We start from the raw sequence: 15,836 nt of genomic DNA on the forward strand, positions 1-15,836 counted from the left end.
CCATAGTGACGTAGTGCAAGCCAAAATGCCGCGTTCATGACATCAAGACAACTCGGAAAGTCGTCCCCTCCGAGTAAAAAGTTACTTTGTTTTTTTGTTAGGGATTCCTATTGGTTGATTCTGATAGACGTCCGAGTTACTTGGAAGCTATGTGGTCTTATCAGTGCCCGTTCGAAACTACAATGCTAAAATAGGAATGTGAAAATAATAATGCATTTATATTTTCATATCAGTGCCCATTATTCATGCCACAATAAAATTGCTATGTTAAAATTAATCGATCATAGCTAATTGGAAAGGGAAATTCTAAATGTAAATGGTTAACAGAAAATGGTAATTACAATGTCAAGTCTAAAATCTATGCACAGAGAGCCCGACATGGCTAGGACGTACTACTTACTACATGGGGGTGTGGCGTTACTCTCCTGGTTCAGGCTTCCAAGAAGCAATTTGCATACACTTTGAAAATGTAAATGTAAATTGAAAAGAAAATAAAAAGCTTAATTACATTTACGATTTTCTGTTTACCGTTTGTCTTTTTCTGTTTACCATTTTCAATTAACCATTTTCTAGTTTCATTTTAATTTAGCAATTTAATTGTGGCATTACTCGTGCACACTGATATATAATAACAACGCATTTATAATTTTTACAATCCGATTTATTATGTAACCATTGCATTTTCGAACAGGCACTGATCCCCCTCCATAGACATCTTTCTACAATGAGTTTTGGAGTCGGACATTTCCAAGTTCCCAGTTGTCTTGAACATAGCATTTCCCTGGGAAGGTGGGTGGCGATGTTGTCAACGTGACTGTCATCAAGCAGAGGGAGAGAACAGCTATGGAAGCCATCCGTGGATGATTGCTTTTTCCCGTTGGACTTGAAAAGTGGCAGTGAGGCACTAGCCAACCGTAGATTTCGTAGACATAGATACACAACGTAAATGTTCAGGAAATTTGTTAGACACTTGAACTCTTTAAATTACAATTTCGGATATCATATTGGATTCAACATTTCCCACTTAGCTAGCTTGCTAGTCTCGGTAGTCTGTCTCGCACAGGTAGAATAACGTTAACGGTTGGTGACAAAGGAGGGGTAAGGTGGCGAGGTAACGATGAATCGGTTTCGAAAGTGGCTCTACAAGCCTAAGGTAAGTTTGTGATTGTATTATCCTGCTATTGCCAGTAATCGATGTTATTAGCATATATATTGTAGAAAATAGCTTGCTATTTTCCCACAGTACAATAATGATATTGATGCATCTTGTCTTTGGCTAGCTGTATGTAGCTAGCTAGCCTACATGCTAGTGCTGTCTCTGCTAGTGTTATCTTATCGTCTATAAAGTTGTTTTTTTTAGTCTGGCATTTCGATAACTGAAGCTGTGCATTACGAATGGCTGCTTCTCGAAGCAAATTGTCATCAACTGCATTGCCGAGATTGCTCAATACAGAAATACATAACTTTCATTGCAATCTCGAACTGTACCCTACAGCTTTTGTTAACTAACTAGTTATAACAAACGGTCATATGACTCGGACTCAGAATGTATTTAGTTGTTGTAGTTAAAAAAAAAAAGATATATCTGATACAGTAGCAATTCAGCCGACTGAGTGAATGCATTTGACAAAATAAATAAATCAGGCTAGAAACCAATTCTTGGTATAGGGTAAATCTATTTGCATTCAATCACTTTTTGACAGCACCCCCTTTGAGTTGAACGAAACATTCCATACTTAGAAAGTGACATTTTGGACCTGAATGCCAAAACATTCAAGAGATAAAGATGTTCAAAGTTGACCTATTTTGCATACCCCGCCATACCTAGTCTGATTAATTAGGCGGTAATGCACAATTTTGAAACAAAGCACTGCAAAAACTTGGAAAGTTTCCTCACAAGCCATAATGTTGAATAAAGTTACATAGAGTAAGTTTATATCGGGTGTCTGTGTGGTTGGTCCTTCAGTGGGTCGACATTTGAGACAGAATATCCACAGGAAAGTATTGTTTACTTGACTTTTTAGAGAGCCTGTAAGTATAAGGTTTGGCTTGCCACCTAGGTAAATGTAGTTTTATATTGGGTATTCAGTTCTTTCATCAATAGCTATTGAACTAAGCATGCCATGCCAGTGGAAATTGTATCATCTGAATCAGCTGAGGATGCAGAACAATCCAGACATTTCTTTATTTTATTGTAATTTTTAAAATATTTAATTAGAATAAAAACAATTATTCAATTCACACAAAAAAGGTGGTGATTTTACTCCATCCTCTGATTCAGAATATACTATGTTCATTATCATGGCATGATTGGTTCAATAGTTGTTGACGAGAGCACTGACTTTACTTTGGTGCCAAACCTACCAGCTCTCTAAAAAGGCTGGTAAACAATACTTTCCTGTGGCTATTTTGTCTTAAAAGGACAAACACTACAGGTAGAGTAAGTTTAAATGTAATTTTCTGGATTGTAAGGAACATTTACACCATTTTTTTAGGCTTTAGTTTCAGGCTGTATATAGCAATTACTTGTGTATTACAACCTGATTACACCATACCATCCATGTCTTCATCACTGGAAAAGATAAATGGTTGAGAATGATTTTTATTAAAATTATAATTTTACCTTAAACGTCAATTCTAAAAGCTTGTAAATTCTCATATGTTGTAGCTCGGACCGTATTTTAGATCTTAGGTTTTTGTGTTGTGCCCACCATCAGTTGAGACACAACATGCTCTTGAATACAGGGTGGGTGCCATGTTTTGGCTAATAAATGTAATAAAAGGGGAATAAAATTTGACATTTCAACTTTCAAACGGTACCACAAAGATGGTTGGAGGTCCACACATCAGAGAATGTTAACTTGAATGGGAATAAGTTGACATTCGACGGTGGGTAGCACCGGCAGCCATCTATGTGGTAATAGTTAGAAATTTAAATTAAATTTACAAACAACTATGACAGAATCTGTAGGTAGGACTGGGATCTGAACAGATAGTTCAGCTCTTCTGGGGTGACAGGTAGCCTAGTGGTTAGAGTGTTGGACTAGTATCTGGAAGGTTGTAAGATTGAATCCCCGAGCTGACAAGGTAAAAATCTGTCGTTCTGCCCCTGAACAAGCCAGTTAACCCATTGTTCCTAGGCCCTCATTGAAAATAAGAATGTGTTCTTAACTGACTTGCCTAGTTAAATAAAGGTTCAATTTATAAAAAAATATATATAATTCTAAGAACTACCTCTTACAAGCAAGAGGGACAATCTGGTGAGATGTCTCAGAGAACCAGGGTTACATATCGTAACCCAAAGTTATCATTCAGTCGACTCGGTTCGACATCTCACTATGAGACACTTGCAAAACGCCCCGATTTTCCAATCTGTTGTGGTACATGGTAATGTACCTGATCCATCATACTCAATCCCCGACAACTGTACGCCTTGGCGATAGCCTCCACTACCCAATGGGAGAGGCGTTGTTTGGACAAAGCAAGATTGATAAAACAAGCAAACAAACAGTTGGTCACAACTCTGGAATGGCCTGGTCCTGTCCATGTAAACTCAGCAAAAAAAAGAAACGCCTCTTTTTCAGGACCCTGTCTTTTAAAGATAATTCATAAAAATCCAAATAACTTCACAGATCTTCATTGTAAAGGGTTTTAACACTGTTTCCCATGCTTGTTCAATGAACCATGAACAATTGATGAACATGCACAAGTGGAACAGTTGTTAACTTCACTAGGGTAGGGGACAGCATTTGGAATTTTGGATGAATAGCGTGCCCAAATTAAACTGCTTGCTACTCAGGCCCAGAATATAGGATATGCATATAATTAGATCTATAGATTTGGATAGAAAACATTCTAAAGTTTCCAAAACTGTTAAAATAATGTCTGTGAGTATAACAGAACTGATATGGCATGCGAAAATCTGAGGAAAATCCAACCAGGAAGTACTATTATTTGGGGCGGCAGGGTAGCCTAGTGGCTAGAACGTTGGACTAGTAACCGGAAGGTTGCAAGTTCAAATCCCTGCGCTGACAAGGTACAAATCTGTCATTCTGCCCCTGAACAGGCAGTTAACAGTTCCTAGGCTGTCATTGAAAATAAGAATTTGTTCTTTAACTGACTTGCCTAGTTAAATAAAGGTAAATAGAAATCATTTTGAAAGGCTGTTTTTCCATTGAAAGCCTATCCACCATACAAAGACTTAGGACCCAGTTCACGGTTTCTATGGCTTCCTCTACCTGTGGCCAGTCTTTAGGCACTGTTTCTCTTTCAATCAGTGGCCAGTGGAAATTTCCATTCATCAGCCATTTGCCTGATCGGGAACGCGCCTTTCTTGTTTCTCCTTTCCTATTGACTAAGCTTTTGTCCGGTTGAAATATTATTGATTATTTATGACAAAAACAACCGGAGGATTGATTTTAAACATCGTTTGGCATGTTTCTACTAACTTTTATTGTACTTTTTAAAAACTTTTAGTCTAGACTTAGTGCACGCGCCTTAAGCATTCGGATTACTGGACAAAACACGCAACATAATCGCAAAGTGTGCTTTCTCCGTAAAGCCATTTTGAAATCTGACACAGCAGTTGCATTAAGGAGAAGTTTCTTTATTCGTGTGTTTAACACTTGTATCGTTTATCAATGTTTTGATGAGTATTTCTGTAATTTGATGTGGCTCTGTAATTCTGTAATTTGATGTGGTTTGTTTGGGACAATGCATTTCTGACCATAACGCGCCAATGTAAACTGAGATTTTTGGATATAAATATGAACTTGATCGAACAAAACATACATGTATTGTGTAACATGAAGTCCTATGAGTGCCATCTGATAATTAATTTGATCATTTTCTGCTTTTTGTGACTCCTCTCTTTGGCTGGAAAAATGCCTGTATGGTTTTCTGTGACTAAGTGCTGACCTAACATAATCACATGGTGTGCTTTCACAGTAAAGCCTTTTTGAAATCGGACACTGTGGTTGGATTTACAAGACGTTTATCTTTAAAATGGTGGCTGCAATTTCACTGGCTGTTGTCGAGATGGGACGCTAGCGTCCCACTTGTACCAGAAAGGTTAAGACACTAACAGCCTACAGACGGTAGGCAATTAAGGTCACAGTTATGAAATCTTAGGACACTAAAGAGGCCTTTCTACTGACTCTGAAAAACACCAAAAGAAAGATGCCCAGGGTCCCTGATCATCTGCATGAACGTGCCTTAGGCATGCTGCAAATGAGGCATGAGGACTGCAGATTGTGGCCAGGGAAATACATTTCAATGTCCGTACTGTGAGACGCCTAAGACAGCGCTACAGGGGGACAGGATGGACAGCTGATCATCCTCGCATTGGCAGACACACTTGTAACAACACCTGCACAGGATCGGTACATCTGAACATCACACCTGCGGGACAGGTACAGGATGGCAACAACAACTGCCTAAGTTACACCAGGAACGCACAATTCCTCCATCAGTGCTCAGACTGTCCGCAATAGGCTGAGAGAGACTGGACTGAGGGCTTGTAGGCCTGTTGTAAGGCAGGTCCTCACCAGACATTCAAAGTGATCGCCTGTAAGTGCATCCAGAACCAGGCCCAAGTCCCATGATGGGGCAAGTGGCTTGAAGATGGCGCATTCCCTTCATAAAACGACAAACCAGGTGGTGAGCCTCGATTGTCGTTTCACCTAGTAGGAAATGGCAGGCTGAGATCGCCGCCAAGTAAAAGGCCTTGCCCTGTCGAGCAATTCCCATAGGAAGGCGAGAACGGCAGGGATGGAACCCTGAAAAGAGACCAACTCGCGTCAGAGACCAACTCGCATCTCTCAAAACACCTCTCGAATGCCCACCACTTCAGGTTGTAAAGACCTCTTGTAGAAGGGGCTCTGGCACTCTAAATTGTGGCAACCACGTTCGAAGGCAAGCCCACCGAGTCCAAGTTGGATCTCTCACAGGCCAGGCCCAGAAATCCATCAGCTCGGGATGAGGAGGAAATATTTTGCCCTGTGCTTGGGATAGCAGATCTCTGCACTGTGGCAGGCGCCATGGTTGCGCGTACAGGAGTGGTACAATCTCTGCCAGCCATGGCTTCCCGGGCCAATACAGGGCTATCAGGATGAGGGATAGACCATTCGTTCTCACTCTGTCCAGACTAGGGGGGATCTGGCCCACCTGGAGGGAAGGCGTACAGAAGCATGTCTGGCCAGTTGTAGGCCAGTGTGTCTTTACCTAGAGGAGCATTGTGATCTTTCATCGCGAAGAACAAGCGTCAGTGCTCGTTGTCCAGCGATGCATAGAAATCGACGGCAGCCCTGCAGTAATGCCCCCACACCTCCTCGGTGACTCAGGACGAAGTCGCCACTCCCCTGGTAGGTGGTTCCCTCGCGACAGTAAATCCACACCTGAGTTTAGTCTGCCTGGCACATGGTTTGCTGTGAGAGATAACAGCTGTTCCCTGCTCTATAGCAAGATCTCTCTCTCGTCAGAGAGTGAAATTGACGGAAGTGTGTTCCTCCTTGGCGGTTGATATATGCCACCGTAGACGTATTGTCCAACCTGACCAGGACATGTTGGCCCTGTAGGAATGGACGGAAGTGCCTGAGGGCTAGTAACACTGGTCTGAGCTACCGGAGAAGGCTGCTAAGTCTTCTTAGGGATCCTCCACTTCTGGGAGGGAGGCCTCATGGGAACGTCCTGGGCGAACATGGACTTCTGGGGCTTTGGGTCTTGTTTCCATGGTAACAGGGAGCCCAGCGCCTCAGTCTCCTTTATCTTTGACTCGAACCTGGCCTGTATCTTCAATATGGCTGGACCAAACAGTCTGGTGGGACCGATCTGTCCATTCAGGATCTTTCCCATCTCCCTCTGACACCCTTGTGTTGTTCAGCCAGAGGGCTCTCTGGCCAACGGTTGCATGCGCCATGACCCTCCCAGAAGCCTCAGCGGTACACTTGAGGGTTCGAGTCGTATGGTTGGCAAGGCGACTTAGCACCACCATTCTTCTCCAGGGAGTCGCTCAGGTCCTTAGCCTGCACCACCATGTAGATGGAGAGGAGGGCAGCTGCGTTCAAAGAGTGCTCCACCTGAGATGCAAATCGGTAGATCCTCTCCTACACGGACACGGTGAAGCGTTTCATTAGGTTGAGCGAGCAAGAGGAGGGGTAGAGGAAGAGGAGCTCAAAGCCTTCGGGTGGAGGTGCTCAGACAGGCTGAGCCAATCACGACGACTCCATGCTGTGCATATCCAAGTGGGGGTAGCGAGTCACAGGAGAAGGTGACTTGAGTGGCTCTGCCCAGGAAGACTCCAACAATGCCAGACAGTCTGGGAAGGCTGGTACACTCTGTCGGACAGATGTAGAATTATTCTGAAATTCCATCCATCCTCATCTTCTTGGAAGGTGGGGGAGGCGTGGGATACTTCAGGGGCATAATCCATTTCCTTATCAGAGAGAGCGCTGCCTGATGCGACAAGAGACATTGTCCTCACTAGGGCTGTTGCGTTGACCGTAATACCGGCACACCAGCGGTCACGAGTCATGAGTAGGCACGCGTAGCACGCGCTCCAGCAGGTATATCTCACTGGTCACCCCCAAAGCCAATTCCTCCTTTGGTCGTCTTTCCTTCCAGTTCTCTGCTGCCCATGACTGGAACGAATTGCAAAAATCTCTGAAGCTGGAGACTCACATCCCCTCACTAGCTTTAAGCACCAGCTGTCAGAGCAGCTCACAGATCACTGCACCTGTACATAGCCCATCTGTAAACAGCCCATCTATCTACCTACCTCATCCCCATACTGGTATTTATTTATTTATTTTGCTCCTTTGCACCCCAGTATCTCAACCTGCACATTCATCTTCTGCCGATCTACCATTCCAGTGTTTAATTGCTATATTGTAATTACTTCACCACCATGGCCTATTTATTTCCTTAACTTACCTCATTTGTACTCACTGTATATATATACTTTTTGTTTTCTTTTGTTCTACTGTATTATTGACTGTATGTTTTGTTTATTCTATGTGTAAGTCTGTGTTGTTGTATGTGTCGAATTGCTACGCTTTATCTTGGCCAGGTCGCAGTTGCAAATGAGAACTTGTTCTCAACTAGCCTACCTGGTTAAATAAAGGTGAAATAAAAAATAAAAATAAATAAAAATGAAGGCAGTCAAATTCCACATGACCGTTTAGTCACGGTAATTAGGATTCTCCAAGCTCTAATGCTGCTGCTGGTTATTAGTAGCCTACCAAACTTGCTTAACTGCCTGGTACTCAGCACTCTATTGTCCCTCTATTCACTCTGATGCAAATGTATTCGAAAATCTAATCAAACACTTCATGAGCTCATGTTGCACAACATTTCTGTAGGTTATGCAGTTGCGGGAGAAATTGCATACTGATGGCCGCTATAAAAAGAGGAGGGTCCCATGAGCTTTCTATAGGGTAGGCCTACTATATTTATTCATCTGCTTTCCTAATATTAAGCACATTGCTTATATTTACAACCGAAGTATAGCCTACCTGGATGGCATGAAAATAAACCAGTGTCCTCCGTTCGCTATTTAAGTTCATAGATGACATGTATTCTTTCCCGCTGCCCCTGTTTAGATATAGATGCATGATAATGGTCCATTTCTAAATCATAACAAATGTCACATATATTATTTAGTATTTGTAAAACAAAATCAAATCAGGAATAGGCTAATCTTGTCACCCATCAGACTATCACTTGTGAATGATGCCCAGCATCAGAAACAATGCCTTTTTTTGCAACATGTTCAAATCACCTCATGTAGCCTAGGCCATAGGCCTGTATGTTTTAATAAGGTTTGTTTCACAACTAAAGTGGAAAAATAACTTCTTAAAATGAAGCACATTTATCCGCTTTACAAGGGGTGTAGAGCCTAACTGGCTCTAATATAATAATAAGCAGCTCGTGAGTTTCACATTTGGGGAAGATAAAAAATAAAAATGCACGTTTATAATAAAAGCAATACATGTCTAATCTCATTTGTAGTCACTTTTGATAATGGTGTTTTCCGCTAATGGAACATTCATGCTTATAGCCTACTATCATGTGCGCATCGCTGCACTTATAATGTGAAGAAATAGTCTTAATAGTTTATCAACATTTTAAGCTAAACTTTCTTATCTGTTGCGTCAGCCACATTTTGTAAAAAAGTTTTTCTGATGCTAGTGGTTGGTTGTGTTCATTTGGGATCTATCGCATCCCACAACTGTCCCAGACTGTTTGGAATGTTTATTTCTCGCACAGAATATAATAGGTAGACTTTTGTACTATGGGGGATAGTAGATTGACATAGGCTAGTGCTTTTGCTGTTCGTTAGGCCTACTCATCTTGTTGGCAGACGAAAAGTAAATGTGGACAGTTCATCCAATATCTTCAATATACACCTCAGAAGGATGAGCACAGTTGCATCCCCATTGTGTCTGTCTTAACTTGTAGCCTGTGAGAAAGACCCGTGACGGCGTGCCGTGTGAGTGAGAGATGCTTCGGATTGCGCAGCAGACTCGGGGAGAAGGGCACAACGCAGCACCCTGGGCCGCAAAAGGCATGTCTTTTTTTAGGGTGCATTACAGCCACAAAGGGGATGAGGGACTGAAATTATAGGCATTATCAAGTGCTTGTCAAGTTGTGAATGTGTGACTGATGTACAGGCTGCGCAAAAAAACAAAGCAGAGCTCAAGCCTTTCAAGCTACTTTTTTCAAATCATCATTAGTCTCATCATGTAGCCTTACAATGTATTAAAAATCCAAACATATAGCCTAGCGTTTTTAGAACTCAAGTTACATTAACAACTCTAAATTAAGCATATAGGAGTACCTATTTCTTTGTTAACCGCTCAACACAGAATAGCTGCATGTGCACACTCCCTCAAATCATTGAGAAAATATTTATATTTTATTCAGCATTGTTCAATTGTATTCTTCATACTATCAAATAATATAAAATAATGCCACGGAATTATAAGCTAATCTTGTCTGCTAAATGAACTAGTGTAGCCCACAGCCATTTGGCATAGCCAGATCAGGACCTAACATAAGGACAACTCAAATAATCCTATTATTTTCTTCTGAAATAGAGTACATTTTCTTCATATCATGCTTCTTTAGACCTGTCTAAAACAAATAATGGATTTGTTGTGAAGGTGTAGGCTATATTACACGGATTTCTTAGACTTTTTAAAATGTAGATGTTCCAACGGTCAGCATCAGTAGCTTGTAGGCTATTTGTGGAAGCCAGGAGATGCTAAATGTGTTTATTTTAATTAACAGTCAATTACCGTGAGACCAAGTTATTTGCTTGACAATCACCAACTGACAAAATTTTGTATCTGCCACTGCCCTAGTCCTCAATTCCGGATTTGTTGGAATTAAGGTCTGCCCCCTTTGAAAGTTGGGGGTTCTCCGAATCAGCCTGAAGCGCAGACGGAGGGGATGCCTGAATAGCTTCTCCCTCCTCTGGTACTTCGTGGTCAATGGAGTCATCCTCGAGCAAGGACGAGTCCTGGCCAATACTTTCCCATGTACTTCGCTCTAAGGACACCGGAGCCAAGCTCAGCGCAATGCACGCAACTAGCGGGGTCGACAAGAGCCTGCATAGCGGGTTCAACGCCGAGGCAAGTAGTACAGAGCGGATGGTAATCAGTCCCGGACATGTGATGCCTGCAATTGCCAGAGCAAGATTTGCTAGGCTTGTGCTGCTTTTTCTCCCTCATCTCTGACAACTTGGACAGTAAGCCTGTCGATATCTCGTTTCGACCAGATGGACAAAAGCAAATGGAATTGCCGGGAGGCTAGCTAGCCACTCCATGCACTGCTACTACGACGCAAAGTTGGGAGAGACACAGGGTAACGTGAGCTTAAGCCAGGTAAGCAGAAACCGAAAGCTTTATTTACCAGGGTGTTGGGAAATAAATGCAGTCTTTATACTTTCAGTGTAATGAAAGTAGAGCCAAAAGTAATGCTAGCTAATTAGCTGGCCATCTTCACCAGAGTAATGATAGCCAGCTAGCCGAGCCATCACGTGAGATACCAAGTCCCAACTCGGTCTGTAAACCAAGTAACTTGAGGTAGAAGGAACGGCAGGGTTATCTTTCACAGGGGAATGTAAAAGAGATGGTGCTTCAATGGTGGGGTAACACACTGAAGAAACCGCACTGCTCGTGCTTGCCAAACTAACTGAAAGAGTGTTTAGCCCAGAGGTTGCTAGCTAAAACATCAGTGTTGCGGTTAGCCCAATAACTAGCCAAGAGACTCAAGTTCAGCTAGCTAACGCCGAACAGTGGGAACCGACGGAGAGCTAGAGACCCCGGTAGAAGTAGCTAAAATGTGTGGTAACCTGCTATTAGCGGGGTGCTAAAGCATTGGAGCTAGCTAGCTAACAACGCCAATTGTATGTATGCCAGGCAACAGGTGTACGTAGCTAGCTGACGACAAAAAGCTCTGCTGAGGTAACTTCACTTGTTGAAGTGAAGCTGAAGTTAACAGAATTCCTGAAATAGAAAATGAGCCACACAAAGCTCCGTGGTGGGGTGGTAATCCACACTGAAAGGAACAGTTAAGTTGAGAGCGAGTTTTCTGAAGAAAGCCTCTTAACTGGCTACTAACCAGATAGTGACAAAATAGACCTGTGAAGAGGCAAAGAATGAGGAAACCAGAGCAGTGCAGGGTATTATATAGACACACCCACAAAGCTCTGATGGGCCCGTTAGGCGTGATTGAGTAAGGCTTCAACTAATGACCCGCAAAAGAGGGCGTGTCCCATAGTGAGATGTCAAACTGAGTCGACTGAAAGAGAACAGTCCTTGCCACATGGGTTATGTTGCGAGGTTGTTCCCGTCTTTCCTACAGAGTAAATTTGAATTTGATCCTTCAGCAACTATCTCCCCATAAATAGATGGGGACATTTCTTAATGTCCTATTATGCTCCTGCAGCTCAGAGAACACTGTTAGGCTAACTCCCTCTTGATTGTGCTCCAATTCAGTGATTTTGTCAAGATGTTAGGGAAAGTATTTTTGCAGCCAGAATAACATAAACATAGTCATTGACAGCTAACACAATTGCTTCTCAGTACTTTTGCCAGGAGGAGTACTCTGCATTGCCTTTTCTGAGTATGCAGAGGGAAAGAATGTTGTGATATTACTTTTACCTGCCACTAAGTCTGTAGCATTCCCCTCTGACAGTGTTGTTCAACACCACATAGCGTTGTCATTTACAAATCAACTTTAAGTTGTTTATTTTTTAACTAGGTTCTCCTGGAGATAGAAAAGCTAAGGCTATTGATATTTTCAGAGTTGCGCTACTTCCTAGATAAGTCACATAGGGAGTCATTTTTATTTCTCTCTCCTGCAAAACAATCGCCTTTCAGTGCTTTAAAGAACTCTGGTATGAAAGTGCAAACTACCTGAAAATAAGACCCACTGCTGTCCCCCCTAGAACACTGTACCCTTGGACTGTTGGAGGAAAGGCGTTGGCTATAGGGCAAACGTAGGATTAGATGATTTACCCACATCTACAATGTTGTAAGATGAGATGGCTGTCATTCCTTCTTGCTCTGTTAAACTGGTCTTGCTGGTTTGGTCTGAATCGTCTCTTTCTGTAAAAGGTTGTTTAGAAACTGTGCCTGTTCTGTTTTACATTATTTGGCAGATGCCTGCATGCTGTACAAGTACAGGTTCAAGTGCTCTACTATTATCCAATTATGGGGCAAATGCATTGAATCATGAACTAAAATACTAATAATAGATGGCTGTTTTATCCTCAATACCAAAAATGAAATACGCAAAGTAAGAATAAAGTGAGCGGAAGGTAGATGATGGGGTCAGTGTTCATGGAGACGTGGTTGACTGCACATGGCAGCAGACGGGGACAAAGACAAGACCATGGCTAAGGTCAAATCAAAGTTGATTTGTCACGTGCTTCATAATGCAATGGGTGAAATGCTTGCTTACGGGCCCTTCTCAAACATGCAGAGAAAAAAAAGACGAGGTCTAAAGGAATATAACACGAGGAATAAATCCACAAATAGTAACTATAAACACAGGGTACCAGTGCCGAGTCGATGTGCAGGGGTACGAGGTAATTGAGTACATATAAGTAGGGATGAAATGACTAGACAACAGGATAGATAATATACAATAACAGAGTATATGATGAGTCAAGAAGTTAGAGCTAAAAGTTTCAATGCACATAGTCTGGGTAGCTATTTGGTTAACTATTTAGCAGTCTAATGGCAGTGGAAGGTTTCCACTGAGCCAACATGGCCTCTCACCTCCTCATTCATAAGAAAGAGGAAGAGAGATGTCAGCAGGCTAAACCTGCACATTTGTCTCCCCTTTCCTAGTGTTATTCTATCAGGCATTCATTGACCTTCAGCCACACACCACCTCATCTGTCAGTGTGACAGGCCCAAAACCAGCGATGAGCCAGTCGGGCACGCTCAGCTCGCCTCCATCTGCCTGTATAGCCCGAGCAGATGGGAACAGAGCTGGGATGCTTTTCATTCCTCGCTTGCCAGTTGCCACTCTACCCACTAGCCAAGCACATTAGTACCCGCATTTATTTAAAAAACACATCCCTCCCCCATCCATTCACCCAGTAACAAGATAATATATACTGCATTTTGAGATAGAAATGTCATAGATTGCAGCTTAAAGGAAAACTCCCCCCAAAACCACTCATTCCTTTAATTTACCGTGCTAAATGACACTAATATGTGAACAATATTTTTTGTGAACAAATGTTTCATTTTGGTATTATAATAAGGTTGGTAGCAATATGGAAAATAATTGTGGAAATCTGTTGCAGTTCAAGTCAACTACAAAATCCACAATGCAATGTTCCCATTATGGGCAGGCTGGCTGGCTAGCTAGGTAGCTAGCTAGCAAACGTAGCTACACACAATAACACCAAAGACAATATCAGCTAGTTAGCTGTAAAATCGCCTAAACAAACTTCACTATCAATTTCGGAGTCTACAATCTCACCATTGTGAATGGACCAAGTACTTTGAGGTTGCTCTAAAGCGGAAAGGTGGTATAAACGAGTCAGGAGCAGGTTTTCTTAATTGAACAAAGTTCTCTATTGAGGTATTTATTTTCTTCTCAAACACTCCAACACAATCAAGGATGATCTCCTAAGGAAAACACAAATCTTATTCTTTACAAGAACAAGGAACACAAGGTGAGTATCTTTAAACTATAACATAAATCACGGGTGTGTCACCACCGTAACGATCCATTCGCTAAGGGAGCTCTTCATGAACGGATTGTTAAGGCTGTGACACACCCGCGATTCTGGGACAAGGAGCGCTCTCCTTCAAGGGAGTCTATTGGTCGATACCTCAATTTCGTAAACAATAAGTACAGCATTACAAATATTTTCAGCGATGTGAGATAATTAACTTGTTATCTGTAATATCGTATAGCTTTGGAATCGGGACATTACGTACAATACCAGTCAAAGGTTTGGACACACCTACCCATTCAAGGGTTTTTCTTTATTTTTTACTATTTTCTACATTGTAGAACAATATTGAAGACATCAAAACTATGAAATAACACATATGGAATCATGTAGTAACCAAAATAGTGTTAAACAAATCTAAATATATTTTAGATTCTTCAAAGTAGCCACTCTTTGCCTCGATGACAGCTTTGCACACTCTTGGCATTCCCTCAACCAGCTTCATGAGGAATGCTTTTCCAACAGTCTTGAAGGAGTTTCCACGTACGCTGAGCACTTGTTGGCTGCTTTTACATTAATTACTCTGTGGTCCAACTCATCCCAAACCATCTCATTTGGGTTGTGGTCGGGTGATCTGATGCAGCACTCAACACTCTCCTTCTTGGTCAAATAGACCTTACACAGCCTGGAGTTGTATTTTGGGTCATTGTCCTGTTGAAAAACAAAAGATAGTCTCACTAAGCTCAAACAAGATGGGATGGCGTATCGCTGCAGAAATCTGTAGTCCCAATGCTGGTTAATTGCGCCTTGAATTCTAAATAAATCACAGACAGTGTCACCAGCAAAGCACCATCACACCTCCTCCTCCATGCTTCACGGTGGGAACCACACATGCGGAGATCATCCGTTCACCTACTCTGCATCTCACAAAGACACGGCGGGTGGAATCAAAAATCTCAAATTTGGACTGTGAAGACAGATTTCCGCCGGTCTAATGTCTATTGCAAGTCTCTTCTTCTTATTGGTGTCCTTTTAGTAGTGGTTTCTTTGCAGCAATTCAACCATGAAGGCCTGATTCACGTAGTCTCCTCGGAACAGTTCATGTTGAGATGTCTGTTACTTGAACTCTGCATTTATTTGGGCTGCCATCTTAAGTGCAGTTAACTCTAATGAACTTATCCTCAGCAGCGGTAACTCTGGGTCTTCCTTTCCTGTGGTGGTCCTCATGAGAGCCAGTTTCACCATAGCGCCTGATGGTTTTTGCGACTGCACTTGAAGAAACTTTCAAAGTTCTTGACATTTTCCGCATTGACTGACCTTTATGTCTTAAAGAAATGATGGACTGCCGTTTCTCTATGCTTATTTGAGCTGTTCTTGCCATAATATGAACTTGGTTTTTACCAAATAGGGCTCTCTTCTGTATACCAATCCTGCCTTGTCACAACACAACTGATTGGTTCAAACACATTAAGGAAAGAAATTCCACAAATTAACTTTTAACAAGGCACACCTGTTATTTGAAATGCATTCCAGGTGACTCTCTCATGAAGCTGGTTGAGAGAATGCCAAGATTGTGCAAAGCTGTCATCAAGGCAAAGGGTGGCTACTTTGAAGAATCTCAAATATAAAATGTATT

General features: G+C 42.1%; 1 protein-coding gene across 3 annotated transcripts in view; it reads left to right on the top strand.

The window, feature by feature from the left end:
* The first annotated feature begins 790 nt into the window (after window positions 1-790).
* zfyve28 (zinc finger, FYVE domain containing 28) overlaps window positions 791-15,836 on the top strand; it is a 63,756-nt gene continuing 48,710 nt past the window's right edge. For 2 of the 3 annotated variants that reach the window (XM_021584939.2, XM_021584941.2), the window contains exon 1: window positions 791-1,153. In XM_021584939.2, the coding sequence (XP_021440614.1) occupies window positions 1,118-1,153 (36 nt within the window). In that variant the 5' untranslated portion in view covers window positions 791-1,117. The remainder of the gene's footprint in view (window positions 1,154-15,836) is intronic. The other variant, XM_021584942.2, reaches the window with a different exon arrangement.

The sequence above is a fragment of the Oncorhynchus mykiss genome, chromosome 25 (genome assembly GCF_013265735.2).
Source record: "Oncorhynchus mykiss isolate Arlee chromosome 25, USDA_OmykA_1.1, whole genome shotgun sequence".
NCBI lineage: Eukaryota > Metazoa > Chordata > Actinopteri > Salmoniformes > Salmonidae > Oncorhynchus > Oncorhynchus mykiss.